This window comes from Poeciliopsis prolifica, unplaced genomic scaffold (genome assembly GCF_027474105.1).
Source record: "Poeciliopsis prolifica strain line A6 unplaced genomic scaffold, Auburn_PproV2 SCAFFOLD012, whole genome shotgun sequence".
Classification (NCBI taxonomy): domain Eukaryota; kingdom Metazoa; phylum Chordata; class Actinopteri; order Cyprinodontiformes; family Poeciliidae; genus Poeciliopsis; species Poeciliopsis prolifica.
The window spans coordinates 906,791-931,302 of NW_026562387.1; the positions used below are offsets into that span (position 1 = coordinate 906,791).

Below are 24,512 nucleotides of genomic sequence, written 5' to 3' on the forward strand. Positions count from 1 at the left end.
CGATGTTGCTGTTTGTGGGAAGTGTTGCTGTTTGTTTTTAGAGCAGAGTGATTCTACATGTCAGCACATCTTTTGACTTTTTTCAACAAGTTATATTGTTCTGTAAAAGCACTCAGAAAACAATACAGTAAAGCACTATTAGAAAACACTTTCTTTCTCTTGAATTCTGAAGTATTTTCAGAAATAAGAACTTCAACTTGCTCAAACCTTTGACTGAGCAACTTTTCCTTGTAGACTAATAAGATCGGACTATGAGTATGAATACTTTTAGTCAGTTGCTACACCTTGGTTGGCAAGGTGTAGCAACTGGTGTATAATTTCCTCATAAAGCCACTTCCAAGCCACTTGGTTTGCTGGTCTTGGTTTTGAAGTCGTCAACTGCACTCCACCAGATAAATCTTCTGTAGTCAAACACTTTCCCCTTTATCTTGTTTGCAGCCGTCTTGTCACATCAACTCTAACACCACATGGGTTGGTCCTCTGCTTGTTTATTTACACAAATACATGCACCAGAAACAAAACTCCTCCATTACAGTCTAGCAATGTAAAACACAGCATTAGTAGATTGAATAATAATTATGGACAAGGATAAAACTGAACATACATATTTCTAACCACATAATACTTTTAACTATGAACGGATGATACAAAGGCAATTAAGGACCACTCAGATTGTTGCCGCAAAGTTACACATGACTACTTATGACATCTTTAATAACATTAGCTGAGAACTCGCGGCTAACACAAAAATTGAGACCTGTGGTCTCGATTTTGGTTATGAAATACCATCCGATTAACACATTAATCAATCAGACACAACTCTGTAACCATGGATGCATGAAATGAAGAACACTGTCTCTTTATTATAGCATTTGTTCACAAGTGAACCACTGAGGTGCTTCTTCAAAAGCAGTCGGCATCAATCAAAAGTGAAAGAACAGCAGCGAACGGGTGATATGGCCATCAGACGAGCTGTTTTAGTTCAAATTACAGACAGAAAATGTCACAATACACAAAAATAGATTTTTTGTTCCTTATACAAGTACATATACATAGAAAGCACCCTGGCACAAAGCCAAAATTCTTCAGAAAGGTTTTGATAGTGTTGACTTGGTCTCCAATAAAATAACAGCATATTCCATTCAGGTTATCAACACCAAGCATCTAATATGCCAGGGTGTGACTGCGGCAATGAAAATGAAAATACAGATAAAATGTCAGGATATAAATACTGAATGGTTTCCATGACAACATTTCCGAATGAATCTAAATCAGATATTGAGAGAAACAACAAACACAAACAGGTAACAGTCCCTCCAGGATTTCACGACGGTTTTCGTGATTTTTTTTATTTATTTATTTTTTATTCAAAAACACTGACTTTGCTTGGATCCTCAAGAAATATTTGTAAGGAATTTCCTCATAAAGCCACTTCCAAAATGTACATCTATAACGGAAAAATATGAGAAACAAAAAGAATCAAATAAAACAAATAAGAAGGCAAACTGAACAGAATCTTTTTGAATGTTTAAAGAACTTAAAAAACTTGATTTTTGTAACTGCCCATATTGACTACGGATTATAACTTGACATCAAGTAACACTGAGGAGGCAGTGCAACAGAAGTAGGAAATACTGCCACCTGCAGGTGGGCGTTAGCATACAGAAAAGTTAGAATAAACGCATAATTATACTTTAGTGTGGGAATGTGGCATGAAAATGTGGGAATCTGTTGATTGTGAGTAAATTTCTGCAGTCATGGAATCGCAAGAAACTGGAGGGACTCAAAATTTTTCTGTCGAGGATTTTGACACACAATCGTCAAGAGAGAAGCAGAGGTAGATATTTTTATTGACCAAAATATCAGTTTCTCCGTCTATGGATTAAAAACGTCCACTATTTTTCAGTTCAGGAATTGGGAATCATCCGCAATGGTATTTGGAAGAGTCTTGGTTTCTGGACTACTGGCCGCGTTCATGGTGAAACTCGTGGTCTTAGACCGCCTTTCTGACGTAATGAGGTTCCGACTGCCTTCAGTGCAATAATTCCCATGGTCTCTTTTGAGGGAGTCAGCAGTGATACAGTGAATGACTTCCTCCAAACATCTGGATGCAGAGCTAAAACCAGTTGTTCAGACGTCCGGCCCTTTGTTGTAATGTTGTCTGTGGTTGTAGGTCCGATAACACATGGACACATCGCAAACTCCTGGAAGACCTGGGTTCCCCTGTTTACCGGGATCTCCTCGTAGTCCAGGTTTTCCTTGAATTCCCTGACTTCCTGGATAGCCAATACCGTCAAAGCCTCGAGGACCCTGTATCCCTACAGTAAGAAGAAGAGAAGAAAAAAACTTAGCGGTAAAACTTTCAGGAAGTACTCAGCCTGACATTTGGCAGTGAAGTTGATAAATATTTTAGAATTGAAAAGAAACTGGACTGTATGTTTTTTAGTTCAGTAGTTCCTGGATGTGAAAAGTTCTTCTTTGCTAACGCTGTATAAATAACTTTATTTTGTCAATTTAAATTTGAAGTATTGTCAAATGTTGATGGTCAACTTCACTCAATCTAATGATGACAGCCAGAGAAACATATGCTGCTTTTGTAATCATCTCCTGAACGTTTACATTCATTAAACCAGCTAGGGACATGGTAACCTCTACGTCCAAATGACAAAAGTTCTCCAGCATATTTCTAAAATCTCAGAAAAATGACTGATTAGGATGACAGCACACCTGGCTGTCCAGGAGGTCCTGGAGGTCCTTTGTAACCTTCTCCTTTGCTGCCTTTGGGTCCTCTCTCTCCAATATCCCCTGTGAACATAAACAGGTAAGAGTACCAAAACGCTCCCAGCCCTCTGAGCTTTCTATTTGCCCATCTACAACCATTTTAGTGACAATAATGCAGAACAAAATCAATTCTCTCAATCAGGATTCGTTTCAGATATTTCCATTTTCATCTCCCTTGTTTAAAATTTACTTTACATCCAGCCACCCATTAAAGCTATATTTCTTGGACAGGGCCCAAATGGGTAATGCTTTTGAAGGAAGCAAGTGGGATAGATGCATTCATTAGTGCGCACACAAAGTCATTTCCAGCAATTTATTGATTATTCTCAAACATCTTTCATCTTTTCTTTTCTTCGGCATTCATTTGATTGCACCGGATCTCACTGGTAATGGACCACAGCTTAACCACAGACTTGTTCAAATTCAAAGAACCTGTAAAATGCCCCTCTGCTCCCCGTCCTCACTGGATTCAACTTAAACATCAAATATATCAAGGTCGATCTGGGTCGTAGTTGTTTGATCGAGTGAAAAGCTTCACCGTGCATTTTGAGCCTGAAAGAACTTCCATAAGGAGGCAAATCATCAACATATTGCCAGTGTACAGGAAGCTCTGGTGTTCTTCCCGGTTGCCTCCATAGTAAAACTGAATCATCCAAGAATTTCATGATCATGATCTGATCAGTTTCAGGAAACTGACGTCAGGCCCTCGCACCTTCACTGGAATTAGCTGAGTCATACCAGCCTAGGGTCGGGATTTGATGCGTTTATGAGAATACATGTGGAATATAATACAATACAATTCTGTAGTTTCATGTATCAAACTGGCAACTTGCCCAAGTTCTAACTAAACAGGTTCAGTCATCATAACTAATTTCTTGATAATATCTTATCTGCATTCAAAGCATAAATCTTATCAGTATCTTATCAGTACTGATAAGATACTTATTTGTACATTGTCTCTTAAAATTCACATCTTTCCACAGAAGTGAATAAATATCTACACAAACGGTTGGTTCCTTACCAGCTGTATCTGACACATTTTTGCAAAACAGAACATGGAGCAGATGAGTGGAAGGAGTTGCTTCAGGGTATTAAGGTAATAAAGTGCAGTGAAGGACATATCATTGAGTTTTAAACTGCATTTTTTCCCAGGATGATGGTAGCAACTTTTAACATATCTGCAATCAATTTTAAGATGTATGTAGATCTGCTTTTGTTCTGGTTTGATTGGCCATTATTTTGAAAAAAAAAACCTAATTTAGAGTAATTTAGAGCAGGTCCGATATTTTCCATTCTGGAAACCTGCTGTCCACAGAAAATTGATAAATGCATTAAATTTATATCTATACAATTAAGGCTTTTATTGAAAAGATGTTCTACTATAATAGATGAAAACAACTAGAATCACCGCTTATTTAAGTGGGGGCTGCAGTCCCCAGTGGGGCCACCAGGTGGCACAAAGAAGAAAAAAATGAGGGGGAAAAAAATGCCAAAAATAATTTGAATCCAGTGTTTAAATCACATTTTGCATTATTGAGAGATAACGGAACTTAAATAATTTGCCTTGCTGCTCTTTCTGATTCGCTGTCAGTCGAGCTGCTTTTGCTCCTCATGCTAAGCTCCTAGTTTAGCATGGTCAACTAAAATCAGAAGGTATGAGGCAGCATTTTTGCCAAACCAATGAAACAATCACTGAGAACAGATGACAAAAGTGAGAAAAAAACATTCTTAAAGTTGATATCTGTCAGTGTTTACTCAGAAGCCAATGCTGTTTGTGGGGGAAACAGCACAAGCAGCACAAAATGGTGACTTCAAAGTCACCATTTTGAACATTTATCTTATTTCTGGAATTAGTAGTGAAATATGTTGAGGCCTGCATTCATAACAAACAGATTTGAAAAGAGGAAAACTTGTCAAAATTGTCATTGTTTTTGAAATAAGCAATGCCAACAGATGAGATCAATCTGTCCTAACGTGTTGGGCGGTTTTCCTCCTAATTTACAATGTGTCACGTCAAACCTTTGATGCCTGCTGGACCCTGCATTCCAGGAGGTCCTGGGTAACCTGGAGCACCACTTCTTCCGGGGTAGCCTGCAGTTCCCATGGACCCTTTGGGACCTGGTGCTCCAGGTTCACCTGGGGGCCCCTTCACGGTGTTGCAGCTCTCGCATGTTGCTTGGAGGGAGAGGCTCTGGAGGAGCGCTGGGAGCTGGTCTGCAGGTAAAGTCACAACATAAATATAAGTGTTTGATGTAATGATCTAACAAGAAAAAGTTTTGTGTTAATTCTGAAACCAACAGCCAGTGAAATCATTAAACTGATTGGTATAATCTAGTTTAAGGAAAGGTTATTTTTGTGTGCTTTCTTATCAAAAGCAGACATTTTGATGTTGGCTATCTTTGAGTAAAGGTTTTGCTGAACATATGGTGCCTTCTATTTGGTTCACTGCATCTTAAACCTTCACGTTTTGTCACATCACAACCACAGACTTTATATTACAGCTCCTTTACAGCCTCATTTGGACTCTGTGAGCTTTTTACCCACAAGTATTAATCAAATATCAGTTTAAAATTAAATTAATACCTGAAATACAACCCAATAGGAATTAAAAAGGAGTCTTCATGGAGGGAGAGCAGAACCAAAGAGCAGAGAGAGAAGGAAGGAGGAAGTTCAAACTGTCTGTCCCATCGACCATAACGCCTGAGGATCAGGCCCCAACTCAAGCATCTCTCTGACCGTACAGCCAGAAAGGGATTTGAAGAGGAGCATCAAAACCAAATGAGCTGGATTAGCAGAGCTTCCCAACATCTCATTGTGTTATACAGGACATGTTGCAGTGGAATATTATCTTCAGTCAGAGGCTTCTTCAGATTTACTGCAACACTGTCTGCTACTAGAGATCCATTCTCCCTACAGCATCACCATCCACCACTGTTTGAAGATACTTTGATGATATGAGTTTCAACAATATTTGATTTTCCCTTTGGCTGTATGTTTCGGACCTTCATGGACCTGCATGGACCTTCATTCCGGCCTCAAGGATTTTGCAAATTGTCACAGGTTTTCCTGTGCTCTGTACTTTCTTCCATCTATGTTCCAATCTACTCTGTGGCTGGAAAAAAAGTATGACAAAAGTATGGTGTACAGCATGGTGCATGCACATGCTTTATAGTTTGAGTAGTGTGTTTTACGCTGGGTTTTTGTTTTACAAAGCATTTAACTTAATGAACCAAGCTCTCGTTTGACCAGATTGTTCCTCTTTAATGGTTTCCCAACAGGGACACTTTAAAAAAGCAATGAACTGTGGACATCTCAGTCCATATCCACAGTTCATTCCTTTTTCTCAAATGGGGGCTATTTTGTATGCCGCTGAAGAGCAGAACCTGAGAATGCAGAGCATTTCATGGACAAAAAAGGACCAAATCTACCAATCCTGATTCTACTGAAACCGCAGCCCTTTCCTTGCACATTTTTCAGTAAATCATTCCAGATTGGAGCAGCAAAGAGAAGTTTTTGCAGGGATGAAGCTGTTTTCTTTGGCTTGGAAGCAGCTAATGCTAATCTTCTGAAGCAGAAGTAAAAGATTTTCGGTGAAAGATAATAAATACATAGTGGTATCTGGTTTGCAGTCAGAGAGCAGTTAGCAGAGTATTCTCAGCGATTCAAATCTATTGGAGTAAAAATGATCAACAGGAGAAGCAGCGATGCCAGTCTGGGTCCTAAGAGAGCAGAGAGTTGTGCTCTATTCTCTAAATGAGAATGATGACTCATTTCCCAAAGCTACAATTACCAGCATAATTTATCAGCTAATGTGCTGCTTTGCATTAGAATAGAAGGAAACTGGTGAATGCCTTCTAAAGCCCATTTAGAAACAAAAATGTATTACAGACAGACGGACAGACAGACAGACAGACAGACAGACAGACAGACAGACAGACAGACAGACAGACAGACAGACAGACAGACAGACAGACAGACAGATAGATAGATAGATAGATAGATAGATAGATAGATAGATAGATAGATAGATAGATAGATAGATAGATAGATAGATAGATAGATAGATAGATAGATAGATAGATAGATAGATAGATAGATAGATAGATAGATAGATAGATAGATAGATAGATAGATAGATAGATAGATAGATTGATTGATTGATTGAGCAAATTATTCTCTTTGCTGAAAGTGTACAAATAACTCAAGTGTTTGTGTACATGGGTGTGTGTGTGCGCGCGCAAACTATGTGTGTGTTTTGAAAATTTATAAAATATGAACAAAAAAAAGGAAAAGTTCCGAAAGTATTTGCACTACAGCTCAAAATGGAGCAGTTTCCACTGATCACCTCTCAGATGTTTGCAGAATGTAAACGTAACAAATTCGGCTGGAGTTTCACCACTAAATTGTGATGTGACAAAACCTGAAAAAGTCACCTGAATAGCTTTGCTATCACAGTGTGGAAACCTTCAACAAACGTTCATGAATGTTAATAAAAAATGTTCTAACTGTTTTATTTGGGGGCTGAAGAGGCACTTTTTAGTACTTGTTGTTTAAAGTGATATCTTAAGCTTAAACACTCATTGCTTGTGTTTTTAGTTAGGCGGTAAAGAGGATTAAAACCATACGTACTGCGCAAAACATCCCCACACATCTTAAGGAGATGTTCATCTGAAGGAGATTTCCCCTGAAACACACAGATGTGCCATCAGTCAAGAGAACGGTGCTGGAAAGAGGAATAAACACATCTTGTCTCTAAATAAGCCTGCACATGGATCGCCTACTGGACTCGGCTCTACTCTGCACGGTTCTTGTGGTTTTCCAGCTCTGTGTGGGAGGGGTCACTATAGCAGGTGCCCAAAGAGTCTGAAAAGTAACATGACGTGATCTGTGCACGACACAAAAACATCTTCACCTCATCATTAGACCTCGGTCTCATTTCCGGTATTACTGTTTTACTTAAAGCTCAAAATAATTGTTGTGACAGTCATACTTATGACTGTTTGCACCGACTCTCAACCTTATCAACCCAGAAAGCTGTGTTTCCATTGACATTTCATCAATAAATTTGGTCAATGGGAATGTTCAATTTTGAAAAAACACTTGTTTTCCTATTACAAGTTTTGAGCTAGAATGAGGTGTTTTTTTGTTTGTTTTGTTTTTTAACAGTTTTGAAATTTATCACTCAAACCTATAATGGAAACACTTTTTCCATATCACATGAGCCACGTGATCAACAACCGGATGTTACATCTGGCACAAACTATGAAGAACACAATGACAGAAAGTAGTTGGAAGATGATGGTATGGAATGTTTTTTTAATGTGATTATTATTGTGTTTCTCATTCAATAGGAACGCCGCGATTGAATTTTTTTGTTTTTTTTTTTACACTAGTTGAATCCTGTAAAAGTTTTGCAAACCTTTGTAATGGCATTGCATAAAAAATAGTTTGAGTTTTTGTACTAGGCCATTACAATTGACCTTGATGCAGACAAGTCCAGTAGACGTCTGCTTTGAATACATTTCCGGAGTGAAGTGCACCTGAGTATGTTGGGACCTTCAAACATCAATCAAGTCTTTCAGCCATTAGAGAAGTGCTGGTATCGTTAAGCCATCAAAGTCTGAAGGGTTTTTACTTACAGGTTTTCCAGGATATCCAGGTTGGCCGGGCTGACCCGGAAGTCCGTCTTGGCCAGGAAATCCCCGGGGACCAACAATACCCAAATGGCCTATGTCACCCTTCTTCCCTTCTGGTCCTCTTGGCCCACTTTCACCTTTCAATCCCCTCTGAAGGAAAACGCACAAGGTGTCACAATAGTATTAAAGTTGGAACTGAGAGGAAACATAATTTGTTTATATTTTCTTTGCTATTATTGTCCTTGGGTACAAACTAGCACAATACCTTACAAAAGTCTTACACCCTTACAGTTAAAAGAAATATAAATATACATGTATGCCACTTTCCAACTTCTTTGTCAATAACAGAAACGAGTACACTAACTATGCTCTATACACTGTTTCGTAATAAACAATCCATAAAATGTATAGATGTTTGTGGTTGTTACATAAAAAAGTTAGAAAGCTTTATTGTCTCAATAAAAACATTCTATTCTATTCTTTTCTATTCTATTCTATTCTAAGGCTTTTGCACTAAATTTACATTCATTAAAAAAATTTGATCCAATTAACATGTATTTATCGAACCAAAAGTCATCATCAAAGGGAAAAAAAATCAAGAAATAGAAAAAAGTAAGCGAACAAATGAGTAAAACAATGATAAAAACCTGTAAGTAGACATCAAAGGATTGCCTATCCATCAGTCTAATCAGTTTACTCTAAAGATCTTTTTTTGATGTAAAAAGTTATTTATTGCATAAGCAATGAAACTGAAAACAGGAAGTCTGGCAAACACTAGAAAGTGAAGTGGAGTGGTATTTTTCCCGACTTTTTTTACCTTAGCTTTGCAGAATACTACCAGTTTTATTCACCATGGCAGAAACTTTACAGTCTGTTTCATTTTGACGTTGTGTATTAACAGTAAAGATAGAGCCAAAGCAGCATAATAACTTAAAAACATCGCTGAACTATATGACCCAGTGGGATTGCTTTTGGTGACTTCCACCAATAATGACACTACAATCAATGAAAGTTGCTTCTGATCATTTTTGATTTTTGTATGTTTGCCATACAGATATGTTAAAAGAAGTAACATTTACACAGAACCAGCTGGATGAAGGCTATGCTGTTTTCCAGTCCATTATTGGATTTTCATTACAAAGCTTGCTACATAATTTAGCACTTAGTAATCTATTTCCTACATTGCCGCTGTGGGAAACTGCATCTTCATAAATTGTGAGTTTCCACACAGTGCAGTAGGTACTTGACATTAAGTGCTTTTTAGATGTAAAATTTTCACAAAGTGGTGGGAGGTTTCCCTAGGCATGAGGAATTAGCTCTGAATATTCTTCCTCTGCAGACACTTGATGGAGCTACTTATTGGGCTTCAAAATAAGGCATACTGGAAGCCTAACTTTACAAACCTCTCCTTTCCATCCTTTGGGTCCCACATCACCCTGGCAGGAAACAGAAAATTGGGAAGGCGGAAGGGCGAGGGAGGTAGAAGAAGGGAGAGAGTGAAAGAGGGACAATAAATAACTGTGAATAATAAATAACTTTTGTCGTTTCCAATGTTTGGAACAAATGTAAGAACTGTGGTTTATGGAATCATACAGCAAAGAAAACAGTAAAAGAAAAAACAATCCCGACAAGCCAACCGGTTTTTGGAGTTTTTGATATCATTAACTGCAATTTATTACTATGATGAATCTAAATTCTTCCCATAATAAGAAGCTTTTCACGATAACCATACAATATGATAAATTCACACCCCAAACTGTGATGACTGTTTGGTAATTTCAGCAGTTTTCAAATGTAACAGAAAATGTGACTCATAATGGTAAGCATCACAATTATCTGCTGGAGTATTTCCGTGTGAGATCATACATGTGCTGCTATCAAGAGCTTCATATTCATACATAGACACACGGGATTTAAAAATACAAAGACTTTGCTGCCCCCCAGTGGAGGAACAGACACTCACAGGTACGCCGGGGGTTCCTGGTTCTCCATCTTCTCCTCGCTGCCCCTGTAAACAGACAAAACATGAAAGTCTTTCTCCTGATACAGTCTGTGTGTGGGGTTGTGTATGTATTTGTGTACCTTTATGCATTATATATAGAGGAAAGCAGCACTGTAATAGATGGTTATAACTATCCTTAGCTACAAAGGGAGGTAATTTGTGTAGAGGAAGATTTGTGGGCGGAGATTCATTGTCAGCTTCACTCCTATTGGTCAACATCAAGATCAAAATAAGGTTTGTGACACTAAATACGAATTTGCATTAAATAAAGACAAAATATGAATGAATAAATATTGAAATTAAAAATGAATCTGATAAAAAAAATGTAACATTGAAAATTAAATAATAGTTATAATGTTAAATTCATACTGCTAAAAGCCATAAGTATTAATCACACACATGATGACCCCAACTTGATGGAAGGTTCCTTTACAGTATATGATTAGTTTTTAGGAAAGTAGTTGCTCAGTCATGATACAATATTTTGAAGACAAAAATAGGATAACAAATAATGATAAAACAATTACTATGTTCTTTTTCTTCTTTTTTATCTGAAATATTTAATTTTTAAGGATTGTGTTTTGTGGCTGAGGTCAGAGGTGAAGGTTCTCCACCGTACCCGGTTTCCTTTGGAGCCGCTCTCTCCTCTGTCCCCCTAAAAAAAAAACACAACACAGAACTTCAGACTCCTTGAAATAATACAGCCAGGTAATAACACGTAAATTAAATGAGAACCTGGTGTTAAAGATTACTACATTTATAAATAGTGGCACCAGTATTCCATTACAAATATGCAAAAATTTCAGCGTTTCCATTAAATAATAATTAAAATTAAAATCACACATGAAAAGGCTTGTTCATGCAAACATGGGATATATTCATAATGCAGCCATGGTGCCAGCTCTCACTATCTATCAGCCAATCAGAGGAGACATTGGTGTCCTGGATTGGATTGTCATTGGAACGACAAGCCCTGCTTACTTGGAATTGGCTACATTTTGGGAAACACTGTGGTTGGCTATTTTACCAAAGCTGTGGATTCAACATGATGGGATGACACAAAACCTTTTATGAACTGTGTGATGTTGTGAAAGCTCTGCTGGAGCCTGCTGCACACTGTCCAAAAAACAAAAGCAAACTATCATCCTATAGCTACTTTCTGTTTTTTTTTATTTATCGTTTACACTAGTACTAACTGCCAGCTGTTGATCATGTGACTTGTGTGATGCGAAAAAACATCTATTTTGATACTATAAACCACAAAGCCACCTCATCCAAGCACAAAATCTTTTGATGAAAAACATGAGCTTTGAAAATGACATCTTTCCATCAGGCAAATTTATTTTTATAATTTTTATAATTTATGGTTAATGGAAACACAGCTAGCGTCTTCTTGCTGAACAGAATCAATGTTCAGTGCAAACAGGAGAGATACCTTAACACCTACTGCCAAAAATGTGTGAAGGACATTTTTACATCCTTAAAATGAATCATGTCATTATTGCACAAAATCAATAAGTATATTATGCTGTAAACATTTTCAGAATACGACATGGGCATCTTATATATTTCCAAAAACCCTGGAGCAAATAGTTACTCTAAAAACGGTTGTCATCTGAACATCTCACTCAGTTTGGATCAAATTGTCTATATGTCTTGTTGGTATTGGTTCTCACCTTATGACCTTTCAAGCCTGGCCGCCCTGCAACACCCGGTTGGCCCGGAAAGCCTGGCTCCCCCACCAAACCCTGGAGAGGTCAAAGATTATAGATCTTTGGTGAAGCAAATAATTTTTTAAAAACGTTTTTCAATAAATTGATAAACAAAGCAAAAACATCTGTGAAGTGATTTAAATTCATATTAGGTTCTTTATCAAACAGTCATTTCAGTCTCAAGCTTTTTTAGCGGGTTTTGGATGCTGTGCAGCTGGAAGGTTTTTGCTTTTCCTTCCTTTTGGACAATTATGGTGCATAACCATAGCAACAAGGCATTGTTTGGGTCACTGATCAGTGCCTAAAAGGTTCAAAAGCCGCTGCCCTCATATTGCGCTGTTACTGTCTAAAATGACTCTTTGAAGATATTTGGATCATATGAAGCATAGGAGAAACTTTGTAACAACATTTCATTTTCCTTTCGCATAAATAAATATTGAATTGAGTTGAAATTGTCAGTCAGGTTGTAAAATCTTTGCTAGTGTACCTTTAAATTAAATTGCTTAATATACTAACATTTTAATAAATTTTTTCTTCTAATGTGGCTATTTGAAGATGCTAACATGAGCTTATGTTTCTCTTCTTTCCATGATTAGTTTTTTTTTACATGACTGAAGGATCAAAATGAGATTTCCAGCTGCACTTGTTGAAAAGGACATAAACACTTAGTTTTGGTAATGAATGTTGTCATTCAAATAATATAAAAAAACAAGGCCAGTGAGTGTGTTTCCAACATGTTAACTTACTGACTCTACCTCAAAATGTATTTTTTATGCTTTCAAATATTAAAATGTAAAATTAAATACAATCAGATGTCTGTTTCCAATGGATGTTACTGTTCAATAGAAGAAACTGAATTTGTTCAGTTTATCGCTGGGTGTTCTATCTGGATGTCAACACATTGTTGAAATATTCGTTATTTTCAACAAGATAAAATTAGCAAAAACACATGAACTACATTTAGCAGGTTAGTTTTCTAAAACCCACAAGCAGATCTCCACTCACTTTTAGTCCTGGAAGACCAGGGGGGCCGACAACTCCTGGCTCACCACATGAACCCTGTGGGTGGAAAAAGAGAAAATGTGATAAGCTCATCCATAGCTCTGAAACAAACTGTAAACCTGCATTTGACCATCTCAGTCACCAGCACACTGGTATCACACCATATATGTGAGTTACTGGGTTTTTCACAGAAGGCTTCCTGGAGGAAATTGGAACATTATGATTGGTTATACTCTCCACTGATGCCATCGTCTTCACTGTTTAACTTGCTGTGATGATCACAGGTCTTTGAAAGCTATAGATTGTGGTGTGTTTCATACTGGCACTATTACTGCCACATGATGAGCCTCCTCTTCTTACCCTCCAGAAACAAATGGCAAGAAGATGGAAATAATTATCAGTGGCTAAAGTTTGCTGTGCTTTCTTTCTGGAACAATGACAATTAAAGGAATTTTGATCAATCTTTCTGATAAATATAGGTCTACTTGTATTTAATGGACCAATACCGATATCAGAAGATACAGATATTAGAGCCAATATGTCGTGCATGCTGAAGTGTGTTGCTCAATGGAATTTGCCAACACTAGCTGTGTTTCCAATGCAAACATAAAACTTTGTCAATACTCCACTAAAAAAATAAATAAATATAATTTTGTAATTTAGGGGTTTCCATTATATAAGAAACATAATGCAACATGAACCTTGGGACCAGCTTGACCAATTTTTCCGGGGGGCCCCTGAGGTCCCGGAACTCCCTGCAAAGGTAGACAGAAAGGAGACACAGGCCTGGTTTTCAACCAACAAAACAACACAACACTCACATCATCTGTGGTTGTCACACATTATTTCAATAAAATAAGAAAAACATAAAAATGTATATGAATATGATAAAATAAAGAGGCAATACATTACCAAACAGTTGACATACAGAGCTGAGCAGGAGCCTGGCTTTGTAATTGTTTGTATGTTTTCCAATTATAAAATAAATAGACTTATAAACAGACTGGTTTTTATATGGGTTTTGAATGCAAGTGCATTTATAGGCCTCAGACATTTCTGCATTTTGTCACATTAAAGCTACACACTTCATTGGGTTTTACTGGGATTCATGGGACTGGTGAAAACAAAAGGGAAGATAATAATCAAGTGGAAGGAATACAAATAAAAACCTGATGTGTGTCATGCATTTGGTTTGGCTTGTGGTGTTCGTTTGTTTTTTTGTTTGTTTGTTTGTTTGTTTTTTTAATGGTTTTTCTTCTTGCCACTCTTGTCCAAATTTGTTATTTACCAGTTGTATCATGACAAATCCCAATAAAATACAACAACATTTGATGGTTGTAACGTGGCCAAAATATGAAACAGTGAAGTGAATACTCTGACAGGCACTCTATTTGTAACTTACAGTGGCTGATGCAGAGGTCTCCAGCAGGCTGTGACTGCAGTCACTTGTTACTGAAAGACACATTTGTGTGCTGACTGATTCAGAGTGATTTCTTAAAACAGGAACCTCTTTATTGTCGTCCTGTTGATCCACTGAGTCCACCCAGGTCATGCTGTGTCAGATTGCGTCCGACAGTAATTTGTAATGCTTAGGTCTGAACACAAGAGGGCAGCATACTTGTCATGTTAGCAATAGTTCGGTGTTTTCAATCCTATTCAGATAAGTTCAGGAAGTGAGTGTTTGAAGTGCTGCTATGAGAAGATGTTTGTCAACTTGGGGAAATTAAAAACAATATATTAATTATAATGAAATAACACGTCACCTAACTGATATTGAACTTTGGTCCAAATTTGATGAAGAGACAACATCAATAAAATAAAAATAGTGAGAAAAACTGTAAAGAGGTCGACATCGACCCTTCAGGAACTGCAGGAATGCCCTGCTGCTTGTGTTTCACATGTTATACGGACCTCATAGATTCTCTCCACATGTTTGGACTAAAGAGGAGGGTTGCAAAACAGAATAATTTTATTCCAATAATCAAAAAAACATCCAGAGTTGGCTAAAATATCTTGAGAGAAATTGGCCTGCTCTGTTGTTTTGTTTTGAATGGAACTAAAGTTTTTATAAAGGAAGAGGAAGTTTTGAGGAGTTCCAACAATCCAGGACTAGATCTAGTCATGAACCAGAGATTAATTTCTTTGTCTGCGCTGCCCTTGAGAAATGTTACAGATGAGGACTAAATGTTGTCCTACTGGCTAAAGTATTGACAATAGTAGCAATAAATGTGTCACCTATGATTTTATATTTTTTTATTTATTGAAGGCGGAAAGGTGAGTGATTATCAAAAAGTGTTTACAGCGTCATTCTCATGGCGAGGACCAAACCCATCCTCCGCTACCCGCTTTAATGCTTACTATTAATTATGTTACAAAATGGGAGGGAAAGTATGTCTGTTCTTACTAGTTGAGTGCTGACAAAACATTTTAAAACTTGAAAGAATACTAACCAGGTTTCCTTTTTGACCAGGTGGTCCCTGAAGCCCAACTAAGCCTTGTTTGCCCTATCAATGGATTCAGAAGCATAGGGAAAGTGTTACGGACTTTAAACCTGCAAGAATGCCAGCATAAGTCAGTTCAGACATTACCGGAGGTCCCTGTGGGCCCTTTTCACCAGGAGGTCCGATGGGACCCTGTGGATGACAGAAGAACAAAAAGTTGAAATGAAATGTACTTCCTGTTCAGCCAAGTTGGAGAAGGATTTAGATCAGGGGTGTCAACATCCAGTCCTCGAGGGCTGGTGTCCTGCAACTTTTAGACGTGCCTCTGGTGCACCACACCTGGATAGAATAATTAGGTCATTAGCAAGGCTCTGGAGAGCTTGTCTACACGAGGAGGAGATAATTAAGCCATTTCATTCCTGTGTTTTGTACCTGTGGCACATCGAAAAACTGCAGGACAGCGGCCCTCGAGGACTGGAGTTTGACACCCCTGGTTTAGATAAATATCACTTTATATTTACGAATAGTAAGCATTAGATGTAGCTTTATGAAGTACTTGGAAAAAATGATAGAGTAAGAATTTCTTCACAGTCTCCATCATGTTCATCCTAACATTTTCTGTTATTCTGAAAGAGTTTGGATATTTCTTCAAATTCCTTCTTAAAGTACATCTTGACAACTGACTCCAAAAACAGCAAGAGTAACTTTATTTGCTTTCTTGGAGTTTTGAAAAATAATCTTTGAAACATTGGAGTTGTATTGGAACAAATCTGTTTATGGAAGTATAAATAGGAGGTGATAGGTTGCATTTTCCTGCTTGGCCAGGCGTATTTTTCATACGTCAAGGTGATGATTTTGAGCGTGTTGAAAAAACAGAAATCTTGAAGCCAACGAAAAGCCAAAGTCCCAAGGCCTGCCTGCTGAAAACAACTTTGAAAACATGCTTTAGTGCCAGGTTTTAACATGTTCTTTAACACATTTTCATTACTTGAATGTGGAGCGTGAAAGATGATCCTCAGCAGTGTGTTTGGAATCAACAGGTTTTTGCATGGCAATATGAGTTCAATCATAAATTCTGGAACGACTGCCGTTAAAACATCACCTGTGCTCTATCATTTTCAATATGTCTGTGATTATCATGTTTACTACCACCTTATTACTACTGTTACTGAACCACACAGATAGATGACAGAACATTACACAATGATGTAATGTTTTACATCAGTTTTAATTTAGTAGAAATATGTGGAAATAATACATTTGAGTTAAATCTACAACATTTAATAAAATTTACTTTCTCAAATTAGTTGATCTAGTTGTTAACATATTTTCCAACATTGTGTTTGTCCTCCTAGGTTAAAAAGGAACATAATTAAGAACCGGTTTGTCATTTACATTTTCCTAACAACTAAGGGGTAAATTGTAAATAAGTACCTCAGAGTTTAGGAGCAAATCTTGATAACAAATTTGAATTAAGCAGTAGCACTGGCACTAAACAAACCTAAAACTGAACATGATCTTCGCACTGCCTGCATAGGAATTCTTTCCCTGATATTTAGTAACTTCTCGGATCCTCTTGACAACACTTTAAAAAACAAAAAAGACTAAATGGTTACTGTTGGAGACTGGTGTTTTCGCATTTCTCGTTGATTTATTTTATTTTCAGCTTCTCATTGTCTGCTTTTGGCTCTCCATTGTGACTATTGTCATGTTCAACCAGTATCTTTCTACTTTGTCATTAAGTCTGATGGATGGATGAGAATAAATGATCTATGTGAAGCTCAACCTGCTCATCAAAACCAAATTATACTTCCACCGTGAGGACAGCAGATGGCAGGAATGATTAGACTAAATTAATCAAAACAAAGGAGGAATTGAGCTTTTCTTTCTGATGGTTACAACTTTAACAGCCAATAAGTCCAGCTTGTAACCAAATTCCAGGTGTTCTGTTTTCTTTTTTAACACACTAGTGTTATTAGAACATATCTCATTATTGAGAGTATCCCAAAGCAGTGTACAGCTACTGTTAGTATGAGACATTAAGAAATAAAGGAAAACCATTATTAAGAGCCTTCAGAAGGTCACCTTCTGAAGGTGAGTGCTTCAAGTTTGGTGCATGCTAGTAGGCTAGCATTTCCATACTGTTAATTAGACAATTACTCCCTAAGTGTGCAAATAAGGAAGACTCTAGATGTTAGTGTTAAAATGGATTCCAGTGTGTGCATTAATGCATATTAATGTATATTTGGAGGTTGAACTACTAATGAACAGTTATTTTTGAGGGCATCTCAAGTATTTGAAAATTCTATATATGCTTAAATTGTTAATATTATGCTTTTTATATAGACTCTGGCTTTTTTGTTGTTTAAACAGACATATGGGTCTTCTTTTACAAACAGGGTTTGCGTGTCTTTGAGTAGAACAGTAAATCTTCAACTTGATGCAATGAACATAGAAACAATAGAAACAGTTTTATGATGATTGTGTTACAAGACAATAAGACACTATATAGTACAGTAAAAGTGTATGAAACCATAAAACTAACTGCATTCAGAGTTAAGTCTGCTCAGCACGCAAGCAGTATGTATGTACAGAGGAGTGTGTGCTTCCACAAGTGTGTAAATGTGGGCTTCACCTACAAAATAGAATGATCAAGCAATGTAAAATGCATGGTAGGGATTTGACTAATCAAAAGAGGACAATGACAAAATAACTTTTTGTTGCTTTGTGTGTGTATTTGAATGTTCAGTCATAACTGTTTTCAATAAATTGAGAGCGCGGTTGTGGTTGCGGGGTGTGACTGTGATGAGTTTTCCACTCAGATTTTAAAGCGTGGACATTTATAGTCTCAGTGTGTACGTCAGTTTCAAAGGGCAGAGTTTTAACTTGAGAATTTAAAACAGTGAATGTTCAAGGGCTTCTTCACATAGCTGTAGGGTATCTTTGTCTGAATCACTGTTCACCAATCAGCAAACATTTGGTATCATCAAAACAAGTCTGACTTCAGTGTAAAGCATCTCTGCAATTTTCTTGTGGCATTAGGCTTGTCTGGGGTTGAGCTCCAATGGTTCTATCAGGTTGGAACCAGATAAAGACCTTGTGATAAAGACCATGACCATACATGTACTCACAAAAGCAATATTTATGTCAACTCACCAGGGCACCTTTAGGTCCAACATCACCAACTGGTCCAACATCACCCGTCTCCCCCTGAGGAGACAAGAACCATGGCAGTGCATTCCACGTCAAAAACAATGGTAGTATTAGATTTACTGTACATTTTTTGTGTGTTTGTTTATGTTTTAATGTCCTATTAATATCTTCCAACGTCTAACATCTGGTAGGCAACAATCCTCTACCTATCTGCTCTCTGTAGCAGAAACCTGTTTGTTTATTTAGAATATAATCTGCACAGAGATAATCAAAGGAATGTAAATATCCCAGAATTACCCAAAGGGCCACTGTACATCTGTGTTTCCCAGCAGGTTGAATTGATAAAACAATAAAAGAAAAACAGAAAATTGTCAGAGTTTGCATTTTCACAGCACCATTCAAAAATGCATGGTTTGAAAACAAAAGAGGAAGCAGAAGAAAGAATGTTAAGATCTAACATACAAGATCTTTAAAAATAAAAGTTAAATTTGATATTGATGGGAAAGCAGCAGTGAACAGTTACTTACTGTTTCTCTCCATATTCAGAGAAACCAACAACTTATGTGCACCTCAGCTTTGTAGATAGTTTGTTCCAGAGCTAACATAGCCTAGAAGATAAATGCTACATTACCCTGGTTGGTTGTAGGAACGCAGAGTGAAGAGGAGCTAGCATAATCCAGACCTGTAATGGAATTAGCTCCAAAATCATCCATGTCCCTACAAGATGTCAATGAGATTTTAAAACGCCAGTGCAATCACTTAAAGACTACTGTGAGCTTGGATAAGCTACTTGACTGATTTTCTTTTATTTTTAAGAGAGACTAATATAGATACACCATTTCAGTGACCTGCTGATTTTATTTTCCTTTTGTACTGCTGAGATTAATCAATCCAGTTGTAAATTCATTGTTTTTACATGCTGTTGTTCTTTAAGATCTGTTTATCTGTTAATCCAGTTAAGTAGAATGCAGGTCCAGCAGAACCAAGACAGGAGACATGGATTTACTGCTGTACATCAGCCTCCTTATTTTTCTCTTTCAATTCTGAAAGCATCAGAAGAGAAATCCTAAACTTTTTTCGATTCCACACTGGCACAGAACATAAATGAAAGTGCTGCTGTTACTCAAAATGTGGTCTTGTTTTATGTCACTGTGACACTTTAAGAAGTTTTACAGAGGAAGTTAATAACATCCTTTCCCTCCTCGCCACAAGTACTTCATGGTAAACTGTTCTGATATTTTCAAAGATTTATTTTATTTTTATTGGTGAGGTGGGGATATTAATGTTCCTTATGCGTAAACAACTGGCAAGCTTACAGACGCCTTGTCGCTGAGTAGTGAGAGGCATTAGTGGCAAACAGTAAAAGATTTTGGTGCCATATTGTGCCGTTGGACTGTTGCTGTCAAAACGAGTTAAATCAACTGTGTCCAAATAAAACGTTATAAAATCCTATATCCTTGTTAAGTGAAACACCTATATAAATGTAGGATTATAAGTCCAGAAATGTTGTCTTGGGCAATACAATATACATTGTATAAAAAGGGCACTTTTTTCCCAGATGAAAAAGGGCAGGTGCTCATGCACCAGCAGGTATCTATCTTATCATCAACCTCTGCTGCATTCTTGAACTTTTTCCAACCTTTAATAGAATTATCTGGTGTTTAGTTCCATCCATGTTGTCCTTGTCTCACTGATAAGTGTCCCCAGAGGGATGAAATTACATGTTGGAGAAGATGTACAGTCTAGTTTTTATGCCAGAAATAACATTTTGGACGTAGGAGAGTACTTCATAATTTGATCTTCAGTGGCTTTCATCTAGCCACTATTTCATTTGATGCAAATCATGAATGATATCATCCCACTTCACAGTCAAGCACTTCTTAGACATGGTCTGTCACATGTAATCTCAATGCAGCACGTATGACGCTGCAGTTTCATTCTGGAAAGAAGGCATGCTTCGCATATCCACACAGAACCCAGAAGCTTCTGTCTGAACATTGGTTCAGACATAGGTTTTAATATCAATCAAAACCACATGGCTGTACTGAAAATCTCAGGGACTTTCTGGGTTCCTTACACTCTTGGTTATGTCATGAGTAGAGACCTGGCAGCAGTCTTTACTGAAGCATGGGCACAGCTTGTATGGTGAGGCCTGTGGTCAAAGCTCACACAGCAAGCGAGTGGATGGGCAGGCCACTTGTAAAAGCAAAAACAAAACAAAAACAAAAAAAAACGAAAGACCACAAACAAACATATTCAAATAATTCCTCAGCAATCTGTCAGACCCCAAAAGCTGCTCAAAGCAAGTTACACTGCTCAGCTATATTTACTGACTGTTATGATACAAGAGGTATTTGAAATGGTCCCAGAGTGAACCACAGCATTTCACTGGAACTAGCAATGACCATGTAAAACAAGCTGTAAAATGTATTCTGGAACAACAGGCTTGGAATTCATTTATAAGTCACATGTCCTCTGGATTCCTTCAATGTTCTTGCAATCGGATTGACATTGAGTTCTAATTTGCTATGTCTCAAGGTTAAACTTGAGACATAGAGAGAACAAATGAGAACAAACACTGGTTTGTTCTCATTTGATTAAATTGTCATTATCAGTTGTATTTATTTCAAACTGAAACGCCAAACTGAAAACTTAGGACCACGTTCTCCCTACCGGGATGTCAAAACCAGTTATCCATTTTAAACACCCTAAAACATGAAATTAAGGGAATCATCTGCACATCCTGAGTCAGTAAAGGTGAAATGAAGAAACGCTTGTTGCAAAAGGGAAGTTTTGCCACAATCAAGATTATTATGAACATTGCTCTCGCTCCTTCAGAACAATATTAGAGGGCAATACAAGTACCTTAGTATGTTAGTGTTGTAGAAAGTAAAAGTTATGATTCTCCATCAGATTCAGCACAAACTTGAATTCTACATGATAAACAGTGGTAATGGTGGTAAGGGTTAGTCCTGTAACTGTTAGGCTGCCGGTTCTAATCCCTGCTCAATCTGTCTCAGTCGTAATGTCCTTCACTAAGACATCTCACCTGTCTTGCCTGCTGGTCGTGGCCAGAAGGTCCCCGAGTTCAGGTAAATCATCATCAGGAAATAACAAGAACAACATGGCCCATGTGTACATCTGCCTAGATCAGGCGGTACCCACAAATTGATTGATTGTGAAGAAAGAGACTAGAAAAAAAGGACACCAGTCACCATGACTACATTGTAGGAGGTCCAAGCTTCAATAGCTGAGATAGAAAAGATTCTGCAAACTACATCTGTTGCCCTGGTTCTTTGCCAGTCAAATCTTTATGGGAGAGAGACAATGAGAAAACCACTGTTGAAGAACACTCAGATAAAGGCTAGACTACAATTTATTAAAAGACTTGGGAGATTCCATGGTTAAGTAGAAGAAAGTTCTTTGGCCTGATGAAGCCAAAAATGGAGTTATGTGGTCCTTAGACAAGATGCTATATTAGGCAGACACTGAACAACACCACAAGCACACTGATCAGATCTGTGAAGGCTTGTAAAAGTTAAAGGTAAAACAAATTAACAGAAATCCAGGGAAATCCTTGAAGATGGTTTGTTTCCATCTGGCAGAGATGCGGATTCAGAGAACATTTCCACCAAGACAATGACCCGAAGCATTCAGCTAAAGATACATAAGAGCAGGAGTAATTAATTATGATAAACACTTCTATTAATTGTGACATTAAAGAAGTTTTTGGGAGAGGAAATGTTGCAAAAGCAATACAAAGTGAAAAATATCCAAGGGATTGAGTATATTTTGCATCTGTATGTGGTAAAAAATCAAAAGCTCTCCTGCAACATGTCTAAGTCACAGTCACCAGATCCTCCTCGGTGATTTCTAAGCTTTGTCCTGGCATCATGTTGTGGTTATGCCCCGTGGTCACCTACAAACTATATGTGCCCAGAAAAGCCACTTCATGGAAGCCAGGAATAAGCCTTATCAGATTCCACTACCAGTTCAACTGGATCCCGCAGACATTAAAGAACAGCAGCTCACCCCCATCACACAACATCATTCCAAGAAAACATCTTCTCCCTGCAAACACAGGCCGGTTAGTTCCCTTGGTCATTCATAATTGTCCCCGGCTGTTTATCTACAAATTTGTCTTGGAAGGAAAAGTCACAGCAAAGCTTCACACGTGCTAATCATAGATGTAAAGCTAAGTTTATTATCGCTATTATCAGGATTTTATATGGCAGACCAACAGCATGATTTTGAAGTGAATGACTTTTAAAAATGTTTACAAAATTGTAGTACAAATCTGAAAAAGTCAAGCTTGCATTTGTAAGCTGGACCGTAACAATCTCTACGATGAAACTTGGTGGTTGAAGGACCATGCTATCAGGAGATCTTTTTTGTGGGCACTGGGAAGCTTTTCAGAGGTACTGGGAAGACGGAGGGAGATAAATACAAAGCAATCCTGGAAGAAAATCTGTTATGGACTCCAAAAGGCTTCAGACTTGTGCACAGGGGTCTCCAACTCTTGTACTCTAGGACTGATATCCTGCAACAATTAGATGTGTCTCAGCTTCCACTCACACAGAGTGAAATAATCAGAGCATTAGCAGGAATATGGAGAACATGACTGAATACTAAGGATGTAATTAAGCCATAAGGGTGACTGTGGCTGTGTTGTCGTCTTGCAATCGGAAGGTTGTAGTTTCGATTCCAGCTTCCTCCTGCCATATGTCGATGTGCCTCTGGGCAAGGCACTTAACTTCAAATTGCCTACCGGTCTGCGTATCGGTGTATGAATGTGTGTGCGAATGGGTGAATGTGACTCTAGTGTAAAGCGCTTTGAGTGGTCAAAATGACTGGAAAAGCGCTGTATAAGTTCAGTCCATTTACTATTTTGATTCAGGACTGTTTGAACAGCGGCCCATCTAAAATTTGTAGGACACTGACCCTCAAGGACTGGAGTTAAATACCCCTGTTCTACTAGAACAACCATGAACATACAGCCAAAACCACAAAGGAAGGGATTGCATCAAGAAAGTCAAAGTTTCCTTTTGACCATTATGTTAGTTTTAATGTTTGTGTTGAAGTTATAATGAAATGTTTTGAATTATTTCCATGTGTTTGACATAGTTGTTTCTTCATGTTACCTACCGCTCATTTCTTGTAGGTTAACCTTAGTGTATATATTCACTTTGGTCTGTTTTATGTGTTTGTCTTGGTTGACATAATTTCCTTCTTCCAGATTTTTAAAAAATTAGCTTTTCCATGGATTTTTGTAAACTATTTTGTGCAAAATTTAAACAGATTTTTTATTATTATTATTTCTGTACCTTGTCCTTGGCCCTTACCGTTTGTTTGCCTTTCTGACATTTGGGCTGAAAATAAACCCACACTACCATTTCAAAATCATGTCACGCACCACTTCCTGTTGTTCTATCACATAAAATCTTAAGATAGTGTTTGTGGTTGTTATGTGACAAAATGGTCAAAGGGTATTAACACTTTTTCAAGGCTTTGTTTTATTGGAAGCAAGTTAGCAACAATAAAGCACAAATAGTGGGAATTGTAATCAGACACACTACTTTGTGTTCCTTGGGTTGACCTGTTTTCTTCATTGATTGTTGTGTCCAACTTGTCTCGTCAGGCTCATGCTGTGTTCAAGCTTCATTTAAGGAAAGAAACGATTTACAGACTTCGACTGTGATATCTTAGAGCTTGTAGCAAATTAATTACTGCCTTGCTCGATCCATGCTTTGAAACAATGTTCCAGACACAAAATATTTAATTGTGG

At 37.6% G+C, this 24,512-nt stretch overlaps 1 protein-coding gene across 1 annotated transcript in view; it reads right to left on the minus strand.

Moving 5' to 3' along the window:
• Nucleotides 1–468: 468 nt before the first annotated feature.
• si:dkey-225n22.4 (collagen alpha-1(XXI) chain) overlaps nucleotides 469–24,512 on the minus strand; it is a 52,849-nt gene continuing 28,805 nt past the window's right edge. The window contains exons 19-32 of the mRNA XM_055037142.1: nucleotides 18,731–18,784; nucleotides 15,722–15,766; nucleotides 15,584–15,637; nucleotides 13,835–13,888; nucleotides 13,137–13,190; nucleotides 12,096–12,167; nucleotides 11,039–11,074; nucleotides 10,381–10,425; nucleotides 9,821–9,853; nucleotides 8,421–8,567; nucleotides 7,411–7,465; nucleotides 4,801–4,995; nucleotides 2,728–2,805; nucleotides 469–2,318 (exon numbers count right to left, since the gene is read on the minus strand). Of these exons, the coding sequence (XP_054893117.1) occupies nucleotides 2,131–2,318; nucleotides 2,728–2,805; nucleotides 4,801–4,995; nucleotides 7,411–7,465; nucleotides 8,421–8,567; nucleotides 9,821–9,853; nucleotides 10,381–10,425; nucleotides 11,039–11,074; nucleotides 12,096–12,167; nucleotides 13,137–13,190; nucleotides 13,835–13,888; nucleotides 15,584–15,637; nucleotides 15,722–15,766; nucleotides 18,731–18,784 (1,110 nt within the window). The 3' untranslated portion in view covers nucleotides 469–2,130. The remainder of the gene's footprint in view (nucleotides 2,319–2,727; nucleotides 2,806–4,800; nucleotides 4,996–7,410; nucleotides 7,466–8,420; nucleotides 8,568–9,820; nucleotides 9,854–10,380; nucleotides 10,426–11,038; nucleotides 11,075–12,095; nucleotides 12,168–13,136; nucleotides 13,191–13,834; nucleotides 13,889–15,583; nucleotides 15,638–15,721; nucleotides 15,767–18,730; nucleotides 18,785–24,512) is intronic.